The following is a 21,370-nucleotide window of genomic DNA, read 5'->3' on the forward strand; positions in this document are numbered from 1 at the left end:
AATTTGTGCTCAAGTCTCTGGAGTGGGACTTGAACCCACAACCTTCTGACTCAAAGGCAAGAGTGCTACCCACTGAGCCACAGCTTACACCACTTGGACAGGACCTCAGACTCCTGTCAACCAACATCTTTGTCCAAATCCATTTGATAACCATCATTGCAGTCATGCTCCTGTACCTCACTTCAATGGCTATTCTTTAAGTACGATTATGAGGACTGAATTTCGGCAAACTAATCAACTCATCGCTGGGTCAAAATCCTGGAACTCCCTACCTAACAGCAATGTGGGAGCGCCTTCACCACACGGACTGCATGGGTTCAAGAAGGTGGCTCATCACCACCTTCTCAAGGGGCAACTGGGGGATGGGCAATAAATTGCCAGCGACGCCCACATGCCGAGAATGAAATGTTTTTAAAAACTCTTGGGGTTGAGGGTGGGAGCAACATCACAGCCAAACCCAATCCTAACCTCACCTAACATTCACACAGGTGAACTTTCAGTATGGATCGCTGGATAGTGACCGAGAATGGGAACGCAGGTCGATATTCCTCTCCGTAACTCAGGTACCCTAAGCCAAATTTATCAACCCCCATCAGGCTGGGATCAGCTACCTCAGCGCAAACTGGGGATTGAACCTGGGGGCGGATGGCGGTTTCTATACAGGAGAGTTGGGTGTCTCCTGTAACACTTGGGTACATAGGGCCCTGAGGAGAGAAGTGGGAGACAGAGAGCTGAACCCCTTTTATAAAATGACACAAAGATGGGAGGCCACCAGCAATGTATTGGGAATTCGCCCCAATATTTAATACTGGAAGTTGCTTCAAAAACCAGAATTCATGTCTTAAATTTCATATACATATGGAAATAAAACATTCCAAGCCTGTAGTTTACATATATATATATACTTTAATTCAAATATACAACAAAAATAGCCACTTTCTTTGATTGTCTATACATATTTTGCCAAACCAAATAGTCAGTTTCCCTTTTGGTTGGGCTCAATTTTATTTCAGAAAATATTTATATATATATATATATATATTTTTATATATATATATTTATTTAGTTGAACTTTTAGAATTTCTACAAATCCAATGTATTTGCCATAAAGAAATGATTTGATCATTTCATGATTTTTAAAAGTACTTGCGTCAGAATGAGAAGGGGGGAAAATAATCATTTCACGTAAGTGAGAGTTGGCAATGAAACAGGAAGTTCCAGCTAAGGTGCTGGATCAGGTAGTTCGTCAGTGAGGGACCTGGTCGGGCCTCATGAGTGGAGATGCTCACCCTGCTAAGATTGACGGCAATGATACCTCATGTTGAAAATATATGGTGTCAAAATCCATCGATGCGGAGTCAGGGGTGCGAAGAATGAAAAATATCTCCAGGTTCCATAGATTCCACATCGGTCCGTGTACTGACTATAGACAAGATATTGAATCTAATTCAATGGAGACAGGTTTATCAATAGATCAGGATTCTTCTAGACACTCAAATGTCACCAATGGATATGGATTCAGGAGATTGAAGGAGGCTGCCAAATATATCCTCCATTATAGTCAAAATGCTAAGCAGGGTCGTACTTGAAGGGGAAAAATTTGCAGGGCTATGGGGAAAGTGCACAGACTAATTGGATAGCTCTTTTGAAAAGCTGGCACAGGCACGATGGACTGAATGGCCTCCTTCTGTTCTGTTTCATTCTATGAGTCGATCAAACACACACCATACCAATGCCAATTGTAGTACCCCGACTATTCTTGAGCTGAGAACAGCTAACTCAGCACACACCAAGGATCACACATGGGTTCTTCCTGGTCTAAATGGCTCAGTAATGCCTTAAGCAATGTAGTTACCTCTGATGCATGGAGGGAGCTGCAGTTTTAGGCTAATATATGTTATACCGGCCACTTTACGATCTCAATTCTCAACCCTCTTCGCCCGCCTCATTATCGCTGTTCTGGGGCAAAATTGTCTGAGACCCCATGTCACCTGCAGGGTCTCACCTGTAGCAGGTGGCTTATCAGAAAACGGCGGGCAGAGTGGCCATGATTTTCCATCTATCGAATCAAAGGGCTACATATCCGTAGTTTTCCAACAAACCTCCACCACAGGCTCCATCACAGGGCGAGAAAAGTTTGATCCTAGTTATATATTTTTGGACTTGAGCTGAAATTAATTTTCTTTTGCCTTTCCACCAGAAAGTACAAATATTAAGAATTACAACAATCAGTTGGCAGCTGCTTTCGATCCTCAATCAATTGATGTTGAGATCAGAAACCAAAAGATTTGGAAAAATAAATCTGATATAACATTTTTTTCTCAAATGATACTTTTTGCAATGACCCTGCAGAAAATTCCAGAATACTGTTGAAAATTACCGAACAGAAGCAACCCATCTTTATTCTTTTGATAATAAATTCGAAGAAATAAAAAATATTTGAGGTGTTTTTTTGATTTCTGGCCCTGGTACTCTGGCTGGGTCTCTGAGGTTTAAGTGTCAACGGACTTCAGTGATCCTTAAGAGTGGGAGATGAAGAGGTCTCTCCTCGGTTTGTATTCACAATGCACAGCCCGGCTTGTAACCTCCTGTTCACATTGCCGCACTGCCCTTGGAGGCAGTGCCATCAAGGGCAACACGGACCAGGGGGTAAGCGTACTTCGGGGCTCCTATGAGCTGACCCCCATACCCTGCTAGGCGTTGGTAGAAGTGAATGGTTGATGCCAGGATGGAAGGGATGCCATTTCACTCTGGCCAAGGTGGTGAAGCTCTCCCACAGTCCCAGCTGTGGCAATCGCTGGCCTATCAGCCAAGGAAGGCCTGAAGCCGGAATCCTAAAGTTGCAGACGGGACTTTTCAAACAACCGTGCAGCGGACACTTGTCCCAACTTTGCAGTCGGGGCTCCCAATGCACTCTGCAGGGTAAACGGGGCAACACTGAACACAACTCTGCAATACAAGTGAGGCAGGAGGTGTGAGCAGGAATGTACAAGGGGAGTTCTCTCCCTTGAGGAAGATGATAACCCCAGGTACATAGGGTGCCTTTCATCATCCTGTCTCTAGTTTTTCAAATCGATCCTGATTTTAAACATGCTAAATGGCCCCTATTTATGTCAATACACAACACAAAAGCTGTCATTTTGACCCAGTAACAACCCCATGGATGTAGACTCTCACAGGGCGCCTGGATTTGGAGCATTATGTCAACCTTGGCTCAGTTGGTAGCACTCTCACCTCTGAGTCAGAAGGTCATGACTTCAAGTCCCACCCCAGAGACTTGAGCACATAATCTCAAGCTAACACACTCCGGTGCAGTAGTGAGGGAGTGCTGCACTGTTGGAGGTGCTATCTTTCAGATGAGCTGTTAAACCAAGGCCCTGTCTGCTATCCCAGGTGTACGTAAAGGATCTTATGGCACTATTTGAAGAGCAATGGAGCTCTCTCTGATGACCTGGCCAATATTTATCCCTCAACCAACATCACTAAAAACAGATTCTCTGGTCGTTATCTCATTGCTGTTTGTGGGATCTTGCTGTGCCCAAATTGACTGCTGCATTTCCTTCATTACAACACTTCAAAAGTACGTAGTTGGCTGTAAAGCACTTTGGGACTCCCTGAGATCGTGAGAGGTGCCATATAAATGCAAGCTTTTTCTATAAACTATTGAGAAAGTTTGCTGGCTACAGGTCGCCTTAGGCTTTTAACATAGTAAAACATCCCAAGGTGCTTCACAGGAGTGATTATCAAACAAAATTTGATACTTAGCCACATAAGAAGATATTGGGACAGGTGACCAAAAGCTTGCTCAAAGAGGTAGGTTTTAAGCAGCATCTTAAAAGGAGAGGGGTTTCGCGAGCTTTAGGAAGGGAATTCCAAGTCCCTTTCCACACCAGTGATTGGAGACAGTGAGCCTCCCAAAGCCAATGTGATAACACTCACAAAGCTGAAAGGCTGAAAAGAAATAACTTTAAAAATAACCGAGCTGGGGGAAGAAGAGAGAGAGAGAGAGAGAGAGATAGAGAGAATAAATAAATGCACAAAATAACACTCAGGTTTCTCTGAAGCATCCTTTAAACATTCTACTCTGTGACTAATCTTCTTTGCAGGATAACACTTCATCTAATACAAGAGTGGAGTTAAGAGACAGCAATGCCTTGTTGCCTTCGCATTCCTCCCACACTGAAACTATTTTTATTTGACAGCGTGCGTCAGCTGTGGCATTTTCACCAGACTCCAGCTCAATGCCACCAGAATAGCAACTGCACTGACGTCTCCTACCGCTGATCCTTTTTTTCTGATTTTCATTCTCAGGATGTGAGCGGAGCATTTATTGCCCATCCCTGATACAACTGAGTGGTTTGCTAGTCCACTCCAGAGGGGCAGTTAAGCATCAACCACGTTGGAGTCCCGAAAAGGACATTAGTGAACCGGTTGGGTTTTTAATGACAATCTGACAAATTCACAGTCACTTTTTACTGATACCAGCTTTTTCATTTCCACATTTCTTAACTAAATTCAAATTCTCAAACCCCTCAGTGGGATTTGAACTCATGTTCTGGCTGTATTATCAGCCCAGGCCTCTAGAATCATCAGTCCAGTAATATAACCACTGCACCACCGTACCCATAGACTCAGTCAGGGGTAGAGCGGGGTTAGGGTGGGAGGGGGGGGCAGGCTGACTGGGGAATCAGCTCAGAATCCACGTCCTCGGTTTTCCGAGGCCCACACAGAGCAGGAGACCATCGAGGTTGAAAACAGTGGGAGAAAAAGACCTGGTTTATTCAGAAGCAGTGGCCGGGCGACGCCAAGCTTGGGATTTTCATCGCTTGCTGGGTTATAGGAAGAGCTTGGAAGCGCAAGGAAGGATGGAGCTCCAGTGACTGGGAGTGAATGAATTAAGAGTTGGGATAGAGCACGAGGAACAAGCAAATTCAAGTTTAGATCTAGATCCCATCCCCCCAAATTTGCTGTGTTTAGATCAGAACAGAAACCATCTTCTGTATTTACAGAAACGCAGACAGATTTTCAAATCTGAAGCTAAGGCCTGAAATTCACAGCCAGGCCTATGATTTAAGAAAGAAAGATCTTGCATTTATATAACACCTTTCACATCCTCAGGACAATCCCAAAGCGCTTCACGGCCAATTCATTACTTTTTGATGTGTTGTCACTGCTGTCCTGGAGAAAAACGCGGCGGCCGATTTGCGCACAGCAAGATCCCGCAAACAGCAAAATAGACCAGCTACTCTATTTTTTTGGTGTTGTTGGTTGAGGGATAAACATCGGCCAGGTCACCAGGGAAAACTCCTGCAGCTCTTTTTCGAAATGCATCTTTTATGTCCGCCTGACCATGCAGACGAGGCCTCGGTTTAATGTCTCATCCGTAAAGACAAAGGTTGGGAACACCACAGCCAGTGATTCTCGGCCCAGAATATTTCAGGCCACTTTAAGGGAGCACTTAAGGTTATCGTTACAAAGTAGCCCTAGCTGTGCTTACTGTCTAGGCTCCAAAGTTTCCTGCCTAGTTTAACTTCCTGCCGAGTTCTTTAAAGTGACCTTGGAAGTTATTCCGTGTACATAACATTTGTAGTTGGGTGCTGCTGTTTGCTCTGCTTCACCTCAATCATTTGCTTCAGACCTATTATTGGTCTTGCAATTGGTTCCCACACGCCGGTGTCTTGCAATTGGTTCCCACACCTCGGAAGGTGTGGGGAGTGATTGCAATACATCAACACCTCCCAAACCCACGACCTCCACCACCGAGAAGGTCAAGGGCAGCAGGTGCATGGGAACACCATCACCCCCAAGTTCCCCTCCAAGTCACACACCATCCCAACTTGGACACATATCGCCATTAGTCCATCATCGTTGGGTCTAAATCCTGGAACTCCTACCTAACAACAACAACCACCACCACCACCTGCATTTATATATCCCCTTTAACATAGTAAAATGTCCCAAGGAGCGTAATCAAGACAAAATCTGACACTGAGCCACATAAGGAGATATTAGGACAGGTTGGATGACATGTCAATCCTCACTGTATCCCGCCTTCCCATGCCCATTGGTAAACGAACAGACTCTTTGTTATCCGATTAGATGGTTATTGGCTGTCAGTCAAACAGTCTTTTTCTCCCCATCTCCGATTTTTGTTTTATGCCCCTATGATTTTTCTCCCAGGTTTTGCTCGCAGCAGGAGATTAATCTTCAATTCCTGGAGACTGCAGGAAAATCCAGGTGGGTTGGCATCCCTAAGAGAGCAAGGCCTTGGGGCAGATGGAGGGAAGGTGGGTAACTGGATTTAAGATTTATCAAAAAGTGATGGGCTTATTTGAGCCTAATGGACTCCTGCTGGTCCTAAAATTCTTTTTATTTTCTAGCAAACAGCGGTACTTGCTGCAGATGTGAAGAAAAACAGAACTTGCATTTACATAGCACCTTTCACAACCTCAGGATGTCCCAAAGCACTTTACAGCCAATGAAGTACTTTTGAAGTGTAGTCACTGTTGTAATGTAGGAAACGCAGCAGCCAATTTGCGCACAGCAAGATCCCACAAACAGCAATGTGCTAACGACCAGATAATCTGTTTTTTAGTGATGATGGTTGACGGACAAATATTGGCCAGGTCACTGGGGAGAACTCCCCTGCTCTTCTCTAAAATAGCGCCATGGTATCTGTTACATCCACCTGAGAGGGCAGATGGGGCTTGCATTTAACGCTTCATTCGAAAGACGGCACCTCCGACAGTGCAGCTCTCCCTCAGTACTGCACTGGGAGTGTCAGCCTGGATTACGTGCTCCAGTCTCTGGACTGGGGCTTGAACCCACGACCTTCTGACTCAGAAGCACGAGTGCTGCCACAGCTGACACCCGTATGATGAAAATGATGTAAATAACAAACCACAGAATTAAGTATAAGGACAGGGCTTTGCGGGTCACTTAACATTACTGGCGAGTAATATTTAAATAACGGTTGAAATGGGCTGCCTGAAACATGAGAAATAGGAGCAGGAGTAGGCCATATGGCCCCTCGAGCCTGCTCCGCCATTCAATTAGATCATGGCTGATCTTTGACCTCAACTCCACTTTCCCGCCCAATCCCCATATCCCTTGATTCCCCTAGAGTCCAAAAATCTGCCTATCTCAGCCCTGAACATATTCAATGACTCAGCGTCCACAACCCTCTGGGGTACAATTCTTCAAAAGGGGTCCGCCTGTGACTAATGTCCGGACCATCCTGACTTTCAGGGGAAGTGGGAGGCAGAATCCTCCGACATCCCACCTCGACAGCTCAGTGGTCCCAACGTAACAAAAGGGGTTCGTGCATCTTTCACCATTCTGAGTACAATCAGGTGAGAACACACCAGGATTCTAGAAACCCGGCAACAACCAGAAACCTCAAAATAAGCTCAACCACAACCGTGTAGTAAACGGAACGGAATTTGAATACAATCCATTGGACTTTTTGCTTTAGAACCTCCTATCTTGTGGGCGTTTCCTCTTTCAAAAAAAAAAGCATTTTGCATTATTCTGTCCTGAATTTGCATTGACGTGTTACAGTCAGTTCTCCCAAGCGAGTAAGAAAATAACAATTCAAAAGCAAGAAAAAAAGAATGCACTTACATTATCAGGATATGCAAAAATAATATAACCACGGCTTCAAATACCTTATACAACTCATTTGAAGAGCATAAACATAGGGGTTGAAATGTAGCCCAATGTGAACAATGGAGGAGCAGTTACTTTTACCTCAGTTTTAACCATTTTGTTATCTTGCTGGGGGGGTTGGGGAAGGTGGGGGGGGGGGAGAAGGAGTAGTATTTTCTGCCCATCAAGCTGAGGGTGGTTAGTTCCAGAAATGGAACATTTTCCCATTTTAAGCCCACTCCCAGTTTCGGCCCAGCACAGTCACCGAGTAAAGCTCCCTCGACTCCGCCCCAACTTCAGAACACCGCCCTCTATCGCATTTTTACTACTTGAAGAAGGAAAGAACTTGCATTTATATAGCGGCTTTCACAACCTCAGGACGTCCCAAAGAGCTTTACAGCCAATGACGTCCTTTGGAAGTGCAGTCACTGTCGTAATGTAGGAAATGCCGCAGCCAATATGCTCACAGCAAGATCCCACAAACACCAATGAGATCATGACCAGATTGTCTGTTTTTTTTTTAAAAAAGTGATGTTGGTTGAGGGCTAAATATTGGCCAGGACACCGGGGAGAACTCCCCCCTGCTCTTCTTCGAAATAGTGCCATGGGATCTTTTACGTCCACCTGAGAGGGCAGACGGGGCCTTCCACCAGCCATTGTCCTTAACTCTCGGGTCAGATAACTAATTTAGTGCCAGGAAATATTGTGCCCTATGGACTTGGACTTGTTAGGAACTAGAATTTCTTTAAAGTCAAATCTTTGCAGTCAATGCATGGTCAATTTAAATCTAGGACAGGGCATTTATGCATTATCATATTCATATTTTTGATGTCTTACAGAAAAATAAGAGGGCACAGTTTTTTTTTAAAACAAAAAAGCGTCATTATTTTTGACTCTATTATCCAATGGAAGGTCATAGGTCAACAACGGGGCGTTAATTTTATGTTTTCTTTCTAATCTGTCACATGACCCCACATGCTTTCTTGGCAGATTACACCAATTTACACTGTACACAACCATTTGTTTGTTGTTATTGTTGAGTGTTCTCTAACAATGAGGTACATCAAGGCTGGGTACGGAATATTTTCCCTTTCAAACTTGTGTCGGCATCAATCATATCAGGTCCCAGGTCAGGTACAATGCAGGTTAGCTGCAGAGCAAAGCTCCTTTCGCTTCACCCTAACAATGTGACCCAACCCACCAGAGCACCTTTGCCAAATCAGTGTGACATTTTTTTTTTAACCTTACACCAGAAGTCCTCGAGATTATGTATGTATGTGACTTCCAATTTGTGCAAATAGGAAATGGTTTTTTTACTGTCCCAAATCCATTTTAGTTCAGGCAGACATCAGAGAGAGTTAACTATCATTGCATCAGTCTAGGTTGGATTCCGACCTTGGGCCTGGAGGTGAAAGGATAGCTTTCAAACTAACTACACCAACCAGACCTCAAATAAGAGTAGTTAACTACACAACCCAGATCTCTGTTAAGTGTAGTTCCATTAACTCTGTTGCACTGAATTTTCTCCCAGCCTCAAACATGACCTGAAAAGTTAGTCCACAAAACATGAAACCAAAAGGGGCTGAACTCTGTGATATTAGTAACAAACAAAAACTCAGAGGCTTCAGTTATGTGGAGAGATTGGTGAAGCTGGGATTGTTCTTCTTGGAGCAGAGAAGGTTAAGGGGAGATTTAATGGAGGTGTTCAAAATTATGAGGGAATTTGATAGAATAAATAAGGAGAAACTGTTTCCACTGGCAGGAGGGTCGGTAACCAGGGGACACAGATTTAAGATGATTGGCAAAAGAACCAGAGGGAAGATGAGGAGAATTTTTTTTTTAAACACAGCGAGTTGTTATGATCTGGAATGTGCTGCCTGAAAGGGCGGTGGAAGCAGATTCAATAGTAACTTTCAAAAGGGAATCAGATAAATACTTGAAAACGAAAAAAAAAATACAGGGCTATGGGGAAAGAGCAGGGGAGTGGGACTAATTGGATAGCTCTTTCAAAGAGCTGTGACAGGCACGATGGACCGAATGGCCTGCTTCTGTGCTGCATAATTCTATGATTCTAACAAATTAATGTGCTAAAAGAAATGGGCTAATGCCTTTCGTAAGCACCAAGGAATTTGATGTGAATGAATTGTGTATCCAATGCTAATATCACATAGTATAATTTCAACCCCATAATATCTCTGCCTGGCAGGGATGTTAATGTAATGTAAAATCAAACACATTACAACTTTACATTGACTATGTAGTTAAACAGCACCTATATACATGATTCCACTAATCACCAGTCAACCCCAAGGTATAAAGGATCAATAACTGTAGTGCCAGCATGCTCTGATCACTTAAAACCCACAGATAGGTTCTCGGTAAACGGTGGTTAATCCATAACGAATAAGCCCTGTTTGATCAATTAACTGTTCAGTAACGTAGACGTGATAATTCATGGCTCTTATTAAAAAATAATCATTAAACATGAACTTTTTTTTTAAGACTTTTCCCTTTTGAAACCCAAGTGCTATAGATAAGCTCAAATAAGAAAGTCAGTGCAGATGTCCCAGTGTTCCACAGCCTTTTCAGTTCATCTTCAGTTCTCTCAAAAGAAAAAAAATCCAAAGTACTTTCCTTCCCGGTTTAAGGCTATTGAAGGTCACCCACCTCGGGCCGAGAAGATGGGAGATACTCTGATGCCACTCTTGCCAATGCACGGAGTTAGAGGAGGGATGGCATCAGTACTTGCAGTCCTTTTATTGATTAAGATGAACCCTTCCTGGATGTAGGGTTGCCAACTCTGGTTGGACGTATTCCTGGAGGTTATATTACGTGACCTCCCGCCTCCAACCGCCCTGCCCGGTCAAACTGCCCTTTTATTTTACCATTTCCAATAGGCGAATAAATGAAAGTGTTCAAAAGAAAATGGGAAAAAAAAGGACACCATCTTTTTTAATGCCCCTATGATTTTTCTCCCGGGTGTTGCTCACAGCAGCGTGCAGGGGGATTAATCTTTAATCCGTGTAGTCTCCAGGACAATCCTGGAGGGTTGGCAACCCCTACCTTGATGGCAGTCGCAGTGAGCAGGAATTCCATTAAAGGCCGATTTCACAGCGCCACGGTAACGGTAATCAGTTTCACAGTCGATTTCACCGGGCACCCCGCCCCTCCCCACAAAGCTCTCGGTTATAGACGGTGCCCTCAGTTACAGGCAGTGAATTCACCAGCATTTTCTTTCTCTCCTCATCGGTTGCCACCAGCCCAGTTTTAAGTCTTGATTTTGAGCGAGATTTTCTTGTTAAAGAAATTTCTCAAAAGTAAACCAGACACCAAATTTTTTAAAAACAAACCCTATTTCCCCAAAGCCACCCGTGCCCCCCTGCCCTTTTACTTCAGAGAGTTCTGACGTGGAGGTGTTCGTTTTTAAGGATTCCGATGAATTTTCACCAAAGCAAAGCAAATGAGCCATAATCATCCTGCTCACCACGGTTACCTCCTGGTGCAGTTTACGGAACTAGCACAGATAGCAACCCTACAGGATAGCCTTCAATTTCACAGCTCTCGCTGTCGTTCTCTCTGCTTCTGCTGTGTTGGAACATCAGGAAAGACCTGAATCCCTTGTCCACGGGATTGCGACATGAGTTTCTCGATCTGCTGATTTTTATAGAAGCAGAAAACACTTCCACGAACCAAAAGATGCATTCGCTGCGACTACCAAACAGCGGCACACAGTCAGCACAGGGGCCAGTTTAAAAGCACTCTGAATCGTTCTTTTAAAAAGTAGGGGCTCTTGTCCTGGTCAGCCCAACTCACAGGGACTCGTTGGAAGTTGAGGAAAAGCTTCAAGTTTCCAGTTGGTTCAACTCCTGGGCGTTTGTACTCCAACCAGCTCGATTCACTCTTGATTCACTTAGCGCTGATTTATGCTTGGCCATCTCGGGGTGCCCAGGTGGCCTTACTCAGTGCAGCTCCTTGCCATTAGTCCATTAGCGAGTGATAAACCCGTGCAAGGATAATTCCAATGGAAAGATCGGATCACAACTTTAGCACCCATTTCATTCCAGTCAGAAGGTGCTTTTCCTTTTTGGCAATTGTTTGGTTAGAAATGATTACCAGTTGATGCCACCGCCATTGTGCTGATATCACCATGTCCCAACTGCATATGGCCCGACCTTGATTTCAGAACCTTTTTGATTGATTGAGACTTGGGACTGGGCAACGACTTCAATATTGATGATACTTGCTTTTATATAGGGCTGAAACATCTCAAAAGTGCTTTTACACGATTAATTCCTTTGAGAAGTGCAGCCATGGTAGTTATGTAGGCAGACGAGGCAACCGTTCTGCAACAGTAACATCCCACAAACGGCAATGGGGCGAACGGCCAGTTAATCTGGTTTTTTTTTAGCTGCATTTCCTTGAGGGAGGAACGTTGGCCAGGACACCGGGGACAACTCCCTGTTCTTCTTCATACCGTACAAAAACAGGGTCCTTTACATCCACTTGAACCCAAACAAGCAGACAGGACCTTGGTTTAAACATCCCATTCCAAAGGACGGCAACAATATCCCCTATAAACAAGGTTACGCAACACTCTCCAAGGATTGTTTAAAGATTTGGAATGATGGGAACAAGGCCTAGTCAGATGAGTGGAACCACTTAAGAGTTGAGGCAGTGAATAGGGCTGGTGAGAAGCTAGGATGTTGTCCACTAAAAGTGTTCATTATTTGTCAGAGTGTAGAATCCCTTGGATTGTAATGAGGCTAGGATTCAGAAAACCAACACTCAGTACCTAAATCATTAAGAACTGATAATGTACCATTAATAAACGGACAAAAAAAAATAAACGTTTCCCTCTTTTCTATCTTTTAAAGCACCAACCATGATTCCAAATGCAGTCATGACCCAATGAAGGTCCACCCTAGCAGGAAGAAAGCTAGTGTGACATTACCACCACCCCAGTGTGGAGAGAGTTTTCTTTTATCATCTACCAGGAAGGAGCTGTATTGTGTGCACAAAACCCATACAAACATCAGTTTAGTGCCGGTTAATAAATCGTCCCACACCATATTAGAAAAATGCAGATGCACAAGAGGAGATTTCACCACCTAGTGTCAAATATGAGCAACAGAAACGGATGCTGGATTTCAAAGATTGCTTGCTCGTTGGCCAATCTTCTTGGTGCAGGAAATGACTTCAAACTTTCTCAATGCTCACTTGCGCAAAATTAACTCATCTCCTGTCAAAAAACATCATGGATATGGCGGAGCAGGAAACTGGAGAAACAATGAAGGACCAGAGATGGAAGAATGAAAACATTTACTGATTCGAGATGGAGGGTTAAATACACTGAAAGATCCCCATATGGAAGGAGGGGTGAGCTGATGAATCAGAGATGGAGACGGATACACAATAGGATTGGAATTGGAGGGACAGGCATAATGAAGGGGATTGGAGATGGAGGGATAAACAGATTGAAGGTGGGAGATGGAGGGATAGACAAATTGAAGGGTGGGAGATGGAGGGAAAGACAGACTGAAGGGTGGGAGATGGAGGGAAAGACAGACTGAAGGGTGGGAGATGGAGGGAAAGACAGACTGAAGGGTAGGAGATGGAGGGAAAGACACACTGAAGGGTGGGAGATAACAGGATAGCTAGAATTGGAGAGTTAATGGATATCACTAGATAGTTGGTGAGGGGTTTTGCTTTTCAACTCAACCAAAGCTACTACTTAACCTGCCATCGGTTAGCTGACAAATGGAATTCGCCAGCCCTGGCACAGCATCTTTGTTCCTCTGCTCTGAAGGGTCACTGAGGAATTACCGCACAGGCACACACGCAGCACACCCTGAGGCGATGAGTGAAAGGAGCTCGGAGTCTGGTAGTATAAGTCCATCGCTTCCACCATGCAGGCTCTGGACAGGCACTGCTTTGTCAGGTATAACTCTTAAAGGCATGGGATGCAAATAATGATCAAGAGACAAGAGGTCTGTAGAGAGGAAGAGGAGGAGCAAGCTGCAGCAATGATATGTATGGGCCCCACCCTCTGTCATCTGAAGTCAGTTGTGTACCTGAGACTGGATGAGCCTCGGCAATCGTCAATTTGATGAGAGGGCACTTCGAATATTGTTGTTCACATCCTACTGATAACTTATAATCTGACAGGATCGATGGAGAATGGGTGTGATGTGAGCTGCTCGTGCCCTTCCAGTTATCCATATCTTCACCCCTAAAACCCATTAAACAGTGAGTGTATGAAAGATGAAGGCAGCAACGCAGATCTCAAAAAGGTCAACTGTGTCCTTGGAGATCATTTCTTCAATGCCTATACATAAGGTCTGTACAGGTGAACGAGCCCCCAGAACAAAACATAAAGAACCTGTTCAAGATAGTGTCATAGAAATCTCGAGATATGCAAAAAGTTGTCCATCTCTTATCGCTTGCATTGATACAGCAGCAAATTGTGTCACGGTTGCTCGATTAAAAAAAAAAGAAAAACATTTATTCTATCGTTGCTACAGTTACGTCAGCATACCATGTTGTTCTGGGCAGACACCTCCGACCTGCTGCCAAGGAGGAGATCTCCAGGCCCAGGGACACCAAATGTTTCCAACTGTATTGGTTATCATCACCATGGGTCTTCTTTATCTCTTGGGTAGGGGCTCCCTTTGTGGCCAGGCCGCTCAGCTGTGTCTTGTTGACTTGAGAGCTTCCTCATTAGACCTTCTGAAGGTCCGGTGACAAGGAGGCTGGAGTCGCTGAGCCATCCAGGCTTGACAATGGGATCTGCATGTGGCTGTTGACTATATTCGGAAACTAAGAGAAAAGAAAACAATTTTTTTTTAAAATGATAGGTATTTTGCCGTTCCGTTTTTTTGTTTAGCTTCCCATCTTCAGCAACAACTTGCATTTATATAGCGCCTTTAACGTAGTAAAATATCCCAAGGCGCTTCACACGAGCGATTATCAGACAAAATTTGACACCGAGCCACTTCAGGAGATATTAGGACAGGTGACCAAAAGCTTGGTCAAAGAGGTAGGTTTTAAGGAGCGCCTTAAAAGGAGGAGAGGGGGGTATAGAGAGGCGGAGAGGTTTAGTGAGGTAATTCCAGAGCTTAGGGCCTAGGCAGCTGAAGGCACGGCCGCCAATGGTGGAGCGATTAAAATCGGGGATGCGCAAGAGTCCAGAATCGGAGAAGCGCAGAGATCTCGGAGGGCTGTAGGAGGTTACAGAGATAGGGAGGGGCGAGGCCATGGAGGGATTTCAAAACAAGGATGAGAATTTTAAATTCGAGGTGTTGCCATACTGGGATCCAAAGTAGGTCAGCGCGCACAGGGGGTGATGGGTGAACGGGACTTGGTGAGAGTTAGGATACAGGCAGCAGAGTTTAGGATGAGCTCAAGTTTACAGAGGGTGTAAGATGGGAGGCCGGCCAGGATCTTCGCTGCTTTGCTACCAATATATTTAGGAGGGAAAAATTCATACTAAAGCCAACACATTTTCATGCTGTGCCAACACATTTCCTGTGTAATTTTCTGCGTAGATTTTCTTTTTTCTTTTTAATCTGATATGCTGGGTGAGGCGATAAAATAAGGCCCCGTCTGCCCTCTCAGGTGGATGTAAAAGATCCCATGGCACTATTTTGAAGAAGAGCAGGGGAGTTCTCCCCAGTCTCCTGGCCAATATTTATCCATGAATCAACATCACCAAAAGAACAGATTGTCGGGTCATTGCTGTTTGTGGGATCTTGCTGAGCGCGAACTGGCTACCGTGTTTCCTACATTACAACAGTGACTGCACTTCAAAAAAAAAGTACTTAATTGGCTGTAAAGCGCTTTGGGACGTCCTGAGGTCATGAAAGGCGCTATATAAATGCAAGTTTTTCCTTTCTTTGCATAAGACGCCTCCTTTCCAAAGTCAAAAGCCCAAGGGGTAGAAGTTTGTTTTGTGCGGTGGTGCAAAATGGAGGGTATGTCATGGGCTGTCCGTTATCTCACCCACCCAGTATTCAGTCTCATTGAAATCAGTGGGGCTGAGCATCGGACGGGACATATAACAAGCGGCCCATGCCGTACCATCCCAAGACAAATTTCTACCCCCAAGTCTCTCAAGTCTTTCCTTACAGTTCAGCCCTTCGACACTAGGGATCAGCCTCAGGCCTCTTCCCTGCATCGCCTCTCACGCATGACTGTCCCCCCATTCCCCACAACTCCCCCACCCCCCGCTGTGTCTCGGTACTGACTCTCACTGGTCCACAGTCCCACAGGCGCTGGCTGCTCTCCAGTACCTCACCCGTTTCAGGTGTGATTCCAGTCAGTGAGCGATGGAAGGTCTGTTCAACCAAAAAGGGATCTAGAAGCCGACGACATTCCTGTTCTCAGCTTAAGTCAACACAAGTCTATTTTCCGTCAGGGATCAGGAACCTTGGCTGATTCTCCCCCTCCCCCTCCCCCTCCCCCTCCTTAGCCCAGGACACCCGAGACATTTGCAGCATTGCAATTGCAGATCAGCCATCTAGAATTACATAGAATGTACAGCACAGAAACAGGCCGTTCGGCCCAACTGGTCTATGCTGGTGTTAATGCTCCACATCAGCCTCCTCCCACCCTTCTTCATCTAACTTTCAGCATATCCTTCTATTCCTTTCTCCCTCATGTGTTTGTCTAGTTTCCCCTTAAATGCATCTACACTATTTGCCTCAACTGCTCCTTGTGGGAGCGAGTTCCACATTCCAATCACTCTCTGGGTAAAGAAGTTTCTCCTGAATTCCTTATTGGATTTATTAGCGACTATCTTATATTTATGGCCCCTAGTTCTGGTCTCCCCCGCAAGTGGAAACATCTTCTCTACGTCTAACCCTATCGAACCCCTTCATACTCTTAAAGACCTCAATCGGGTCTCCCCTTGGTTTTCCGGGCCGGTTTGACCTGGGACCTTGGTGGTTTGTACATCTCACCAGATGACGCATCTTTCCACTTAGTTATTGGCAATGCCGGGCCTTAAATATCCAATTAATTCAGTCAATCAGAGGGGCCCCATGACCGAAACTTACTTGAAATAAAGTGCTGGTTCCAGGCAATCGGGCTGGACTGAGGGCAGCCACAGGGCTGAGGGTGCTCCAGAAATGGATGCTGGAGAGTAACGGGCTGGGAGTCAGTAAAAATGGAGTCTGAAAAAGAAAAAAAACACAAGATTAAAGAACACAAGAGTCTTTGATTAAACATTACTGTTTAGTAATTCTTCCTTTCATGTATTTGCATATCTTTTAATATGCTAACGACAGATAAACGGAACAAATTCACCAGTTTCGCACTCCAGTGGGCGATGTCAGGAAGCACTTCTTCACACAAAGGGTAGTGGAAATCTAGAATTCACTCCCCCCAATAGGTTGTGGATGCTGGGGGTCCATTGAAAATTTCAGGACTGAGACGGGTAGATTTCTGTTTTGTAAGGGTATCAAGGAACATGGAATCAAGGTGGGCAAATCGAGTTGGGGTACAGATCAGCCATGATCTGATTGAACGGCGGAACAGGCTAGAGGGGCTGAATCCTGTTCCTATGTTCCTTCCTATGTTACAGTGGGAACACGTGTAGTTTTGGGCTCCATGTTATAGGAAGGATGTTGAGAGGGTACAGTGCAGGTTCACTTGGATTGCTGACTGGTGCGAGGGAATAAAAATGTGGAGAATGACTTGAAAAACTGGGGCTGTTTTCATTATAACGGAGGAGATTATGGGGTGATTTGATAGAGGTGTGTAAAATTATGAAGGGATGGGACAGAGTGGAAAGCAACACTGTTTCTGGTGATTGAGGGGTCCGGAGAACGAGAGGCTATAAGTATAAGATTAAATGTAAAAGATTTAGGACAGCGAACAGGGGAAATCTTTTTACACAGAGGGCTGTGAGGTTGTGGAATGCACGGCCGGAGTTAGTGATTGAAGCAGAGGACAGGTTAGAAAGGTGGTTGAGGGAAAGGGGATGAAGGGATATGAGAACATGGGATTAGGACTCAAGTGGAGGATAAACACCAAAATGTACTAGGCAGCACGGCCTCGATGCTGTGTGAAATGCGGGTTGTGTGCAGAAGACATGCTCAACGCAGAGGCATAAACTATCCCATAACACTCCTCGGAATTATTCTGAGAAATGGAGTGCAGTCTGGGCCAATGGGAGGTTACAACAGAAACACAGAGGAAATGTTTAATATTATTTCATTATTTTGGAGCTGAATTTCTATTACAGTATATGCATGGGTCAACCAGCCAGCCAACAATCCAATTAATTATCCAACTAATCAAGCCAGTACAGGGCCAACTATTTAACCATCCAACCATTTAACTGATGAAGCAAATTAACAAACCATACAACAACACCAACAACTTGCATTTATATAGCGCCTTAAACATAGTGAAACAAAATTTGATACTGAGCCACATAAGTTGATATTAGGACAGGTGACCAAAAGCTTGGTCAAAGAGGTAGGTTTTAAGGAGCGTCTTAAAGGAGGAGAGAGAGAGGTAGAGAGGTTTAGGGAGGGAATTCCAGAGCTGAGGGCAATTAACCAATCAATTAACTAGTCAGGCATCCACCCAACATTTAACTATTCAACCGGTCAAAAAATGTGATGAAATGTGTGTCGATGACTAGCAACAATTGTTCGCAATGGGATTGATTTTGAGTAGAGTGGTAAACTTTAGACCAGAATTCCCATTAAACTCTATAGGAAATAAACACAGTGCCTGAAGAATTACATTGCGACAAACATACTGTCAGGATGGCTGACCTGAGTTAAGTAGGCTGGTGTTAGTGATGATGGCAGGAGGGGAGGACTTGGCAAGGCCAGCGGGCTCGGGTCGCTGCTAGTAATAACCAGTGTTGGAGTGAGTTCCAGCCCCTTGGGCTTCTTGGACCTCGCCGGCTGATTTCTTGCTCCTGGCTTGTCCTGCGATGGATCCTCGCTGTCTGAGGAGAGCTCGAGAGGCTGCATCAGGTCGTCCGTCGGACTGGCGGCGAGCTCGGGTTCGACGGGCAGGCCATCGGGCAGATCCAAGGAGGAGGTGGAGATGGGGGAGCCGGGGCTCAAGGGGAGAGGGGCGGAGGGCGAGTCGGAGGAGGCGGGTGGAGTGGCGGCGAAAGAGGCCGCGACGCTTGGCGCCGACGGGGACTCTTCTGTCGGCGCGGTCTTCGGCGAGGCCACTGCGGCAGGGGGCACGACCGGAGATCCCACCACCGAGGCGGGCGACAGCTTTTTACACGGGTTGGTTACGAATTTAATGACAGTCACTGGTTCCTGAGGCGGGGGCTGCTGCTTCTTCGTCTTCTCCTCCGGCACTTTCTCAGCAGGGTTCTCGATTTTAATGGACTTGAAGATGTTGGGGTTGGTCTGCAACGAGTTCAAGGTGAAGGACGAGTACAGCCCTGAGTGGATGTAATCGTTGCGACTGGAAACTTTGGCAGAGGACGAGGCCGCTCTCTCCTGGCTGTGGTTCTCCTTGTCTTTCTGCGGCCTGCTCGTTTCAGGCGAGGTGGTCTCGACCCAATTCTCAGCCCTGCCCACCATGTTGAAGTCCATTTTTAATATCTCTGGATAGGACACAAATTTATACACAAATTTTTGTCCGTTCACCTTTTTAATAATGTTCTGCGGATTTAAAAAAAAAAACGCAATGAAAGAGAGAATTTAACACTTCTACAAATTCCATCTCACCTCACCAACAAACACACCTTTTTTTACAATTGAAGTTAAATTACAGCAGGACTCTGAGTCTAACTGAATCGTTTACCCGAGGGAAACAAGGGTCAAATCCCCAAGAATGGTACCAGGGATGAGGGACTTCAGTTAGGCGGAGAGACTGGAGAAGCCGGGATTGTTCTCCTTGGAGCAGAGAAGGTTAAAGGGAGATTTAATAGAGGCGTTCAAAATCATGAAGGGTTCTGATAGAGTAAATAAGGAGAAAATGTTTCCACTGGCAGGTGGGTAGGCAATTGAAAGGTACAGGTTTAAGATAATTGGCAAAAGAACCAGGCAGGAGATGAGGAGAATTTTTTTTTAACGCAGCGAGTTGTTATGATCTGGAACCCGCTGCCTGAAAGGGCGGTGGAAGCAGATTCAATAATAATTTTCAAAAGGGAATTGGATAAATACTTGAAAAGGTAAAAGTTGCAGGGCTCTGGGGAAAGAGCAGGGGGAGTAGGACTAATTGGATAGCTCTTTCAAAGAGCCAGCACGGGTTCTTTTGCTGATTATCTTACACCCTTGTCCTCTGGTTACCGACCCTCCCGTATTATCTGGATTTCACACCCGTATCTCAGCGCGGATTTCAGCAAAAACGGAGATGTTTAAAAAGGGACGGTGTCCTTGTTTGTCCAGGACATTCGCAAAGTAGCAGCCAGTTTGCTTGAAATATTTTTTAAAAGCCCTGTACCTTGTCGTAATAATATCGCAGGGCTCGACTCAGCTTATCGTAGTTCATGTTGGGTTTGTTTTTGCGAAACCCCCACAGTTTGGCCACGTCCTCTGCCCTCAGCAGCTTGAACTCCCCGTCGTTCGAAGTCCAGCAGATCAGGTGGTCGTTCTTGGGCTCCAGGAGAAGCTGCAGCAGAAACTGCCACAGCGTGATGGCACTGTCCATGCCTGGTACTGTCACCTGCGGAACAGGCAGGAGAGACGGTTAGAGGGAATGAACTTGCATTTCTGTAGCGTTTTTTTACGACCTCAGGACGTCCCAAAGCGCTTTACAGCCGATGAAGTACTTTTGAAGTGCAGTCACTGTCGTAATGTAGGAAACGCGGCAGCCAATTTGCGCACAGCAAGATCCCACGAACAGCAATGTGATAATGACCAGATGGTCTGTTTTTTTTTGTGGTTTGGTTGAGGGATAAATATTGGCCAGGACACCGGGGAGAGCTCCCCTGCTCTTCTTCGAAATAGTGCCATGGGATCTTTTACGTCCACCTGCGAGGGCAGCTGGGGCCTCGGTTTAACATCGCATCCGAAAGACGACACCTCTGACAGTGCAGCACTCCCTCAGTACCGCACTGGGAGTGTCGGCCTAGATTTTGTACTCAAGTCTTTGGAGTGGGACTTGAACTCCAGCGGGACTCACAACTCAGAGGCGAGAGAACCATCCACTGAGCCAAGCTACATTAACAACAACAACACAAATAATATTACCTGAGACGATCACATTCTCAAAAGGTCACCATGTTTGTTCGCACAGCTTCAGACCCCGCTTCCACCCCCCCACCCAGTTCAAACCAAAATAAAGAATGGAAAATGCTGGAAACACTGGTCAGGTCAATCAGCATCCATGGAGAGAGGAAGGAGGTTAGGTCAACATTCATAGAATCATAGAAAGGTTACAACACAGAAGGAGGCCATTTGGCCCATCGAGTCCTCACCGGCTCTATGCAAGAGCAATCCAGCTAGTCCCACTCCCCCGCCCTTTCCCCATTCCAAGAACAGGATGAGTTGCGAGAGGCAGAGAAAGGGAATGAGAGTGCTTGTGGGAGAGGGAGAGAGAGAAAAGGGAGAAGAGAAAGAGAGGAGAAATGGGCTGGGAGATACAGAGGATAGAGGGGGGAGAATAAGGTCAGGGAGGAAAAAAAAGAGGGGGGAAATAGGGAGAGGGGCAGGGAAGCAAAAAGAAAGACTTGCATTTATCTAGCGCCTTTCACGGCCTTAGGATGGCCCAAAGTGCTTTACAGCCAATGAAGGACTTT

General features: G+C 45.4%; 1 protein-coding gene across 2 annotated transcripts in view; it reads right to left on the reverse strand.

Annotated features, from left to right (window-relative positions):
* Positions 1 to 886: 886 nt before the first annotated feature.
* The window catches only part of LOC137344597 (ETS domain-containing protein Elk-4-like), a 42,724-nt gene continuing 22,240 nt past the window's right edge, over positions 887 to 21,370 (reverse strand). For both annotated transcript variants that reach the window (XM_068007673.1, XM_068007674.1), the window contains 4 exons: positions 20,074 to 20,295; positions 18,432 to 19,289; positions 16,701 to 16,817; positions 887 to 14,463 (listed from right to left, as the gene is read on the reverse strand). In XM_068007673.1, the coding sequence (XP_067863774.1) occupies positions 14,365 to 14,463; positions 16,701 to 16,817; positions 18,432 to 19,289; positions 20,074 to 20,280 (1,281 nt within the window). In that variant the 5' untranslated portion in view covers positions 20,281 to 20,295 and the 3' untranslated portion in view covers positions 887 to 14,364. The remainder of the gene's footprint in view (positions 14,464 to 16,700; positions 16,818 to 18,431; positions 19,290 to 20,073; positions 20,296 to 21,370) is intronic.

Source organism: Heptranchias perlo, chromosome 27 (genome assembly GCF_035084215.1).
Source record: "Heptranchias perlo isolate sHepPer1 chromosome 27, sHepPer1.hap1, whole genome shotgun sequence".
NCBI lineage: Eukaryota > Metazoa > Chordata > Chondrichthyes > Hexanchiformes > Hexanchidae > Heptranchias > Heptranchias perlo.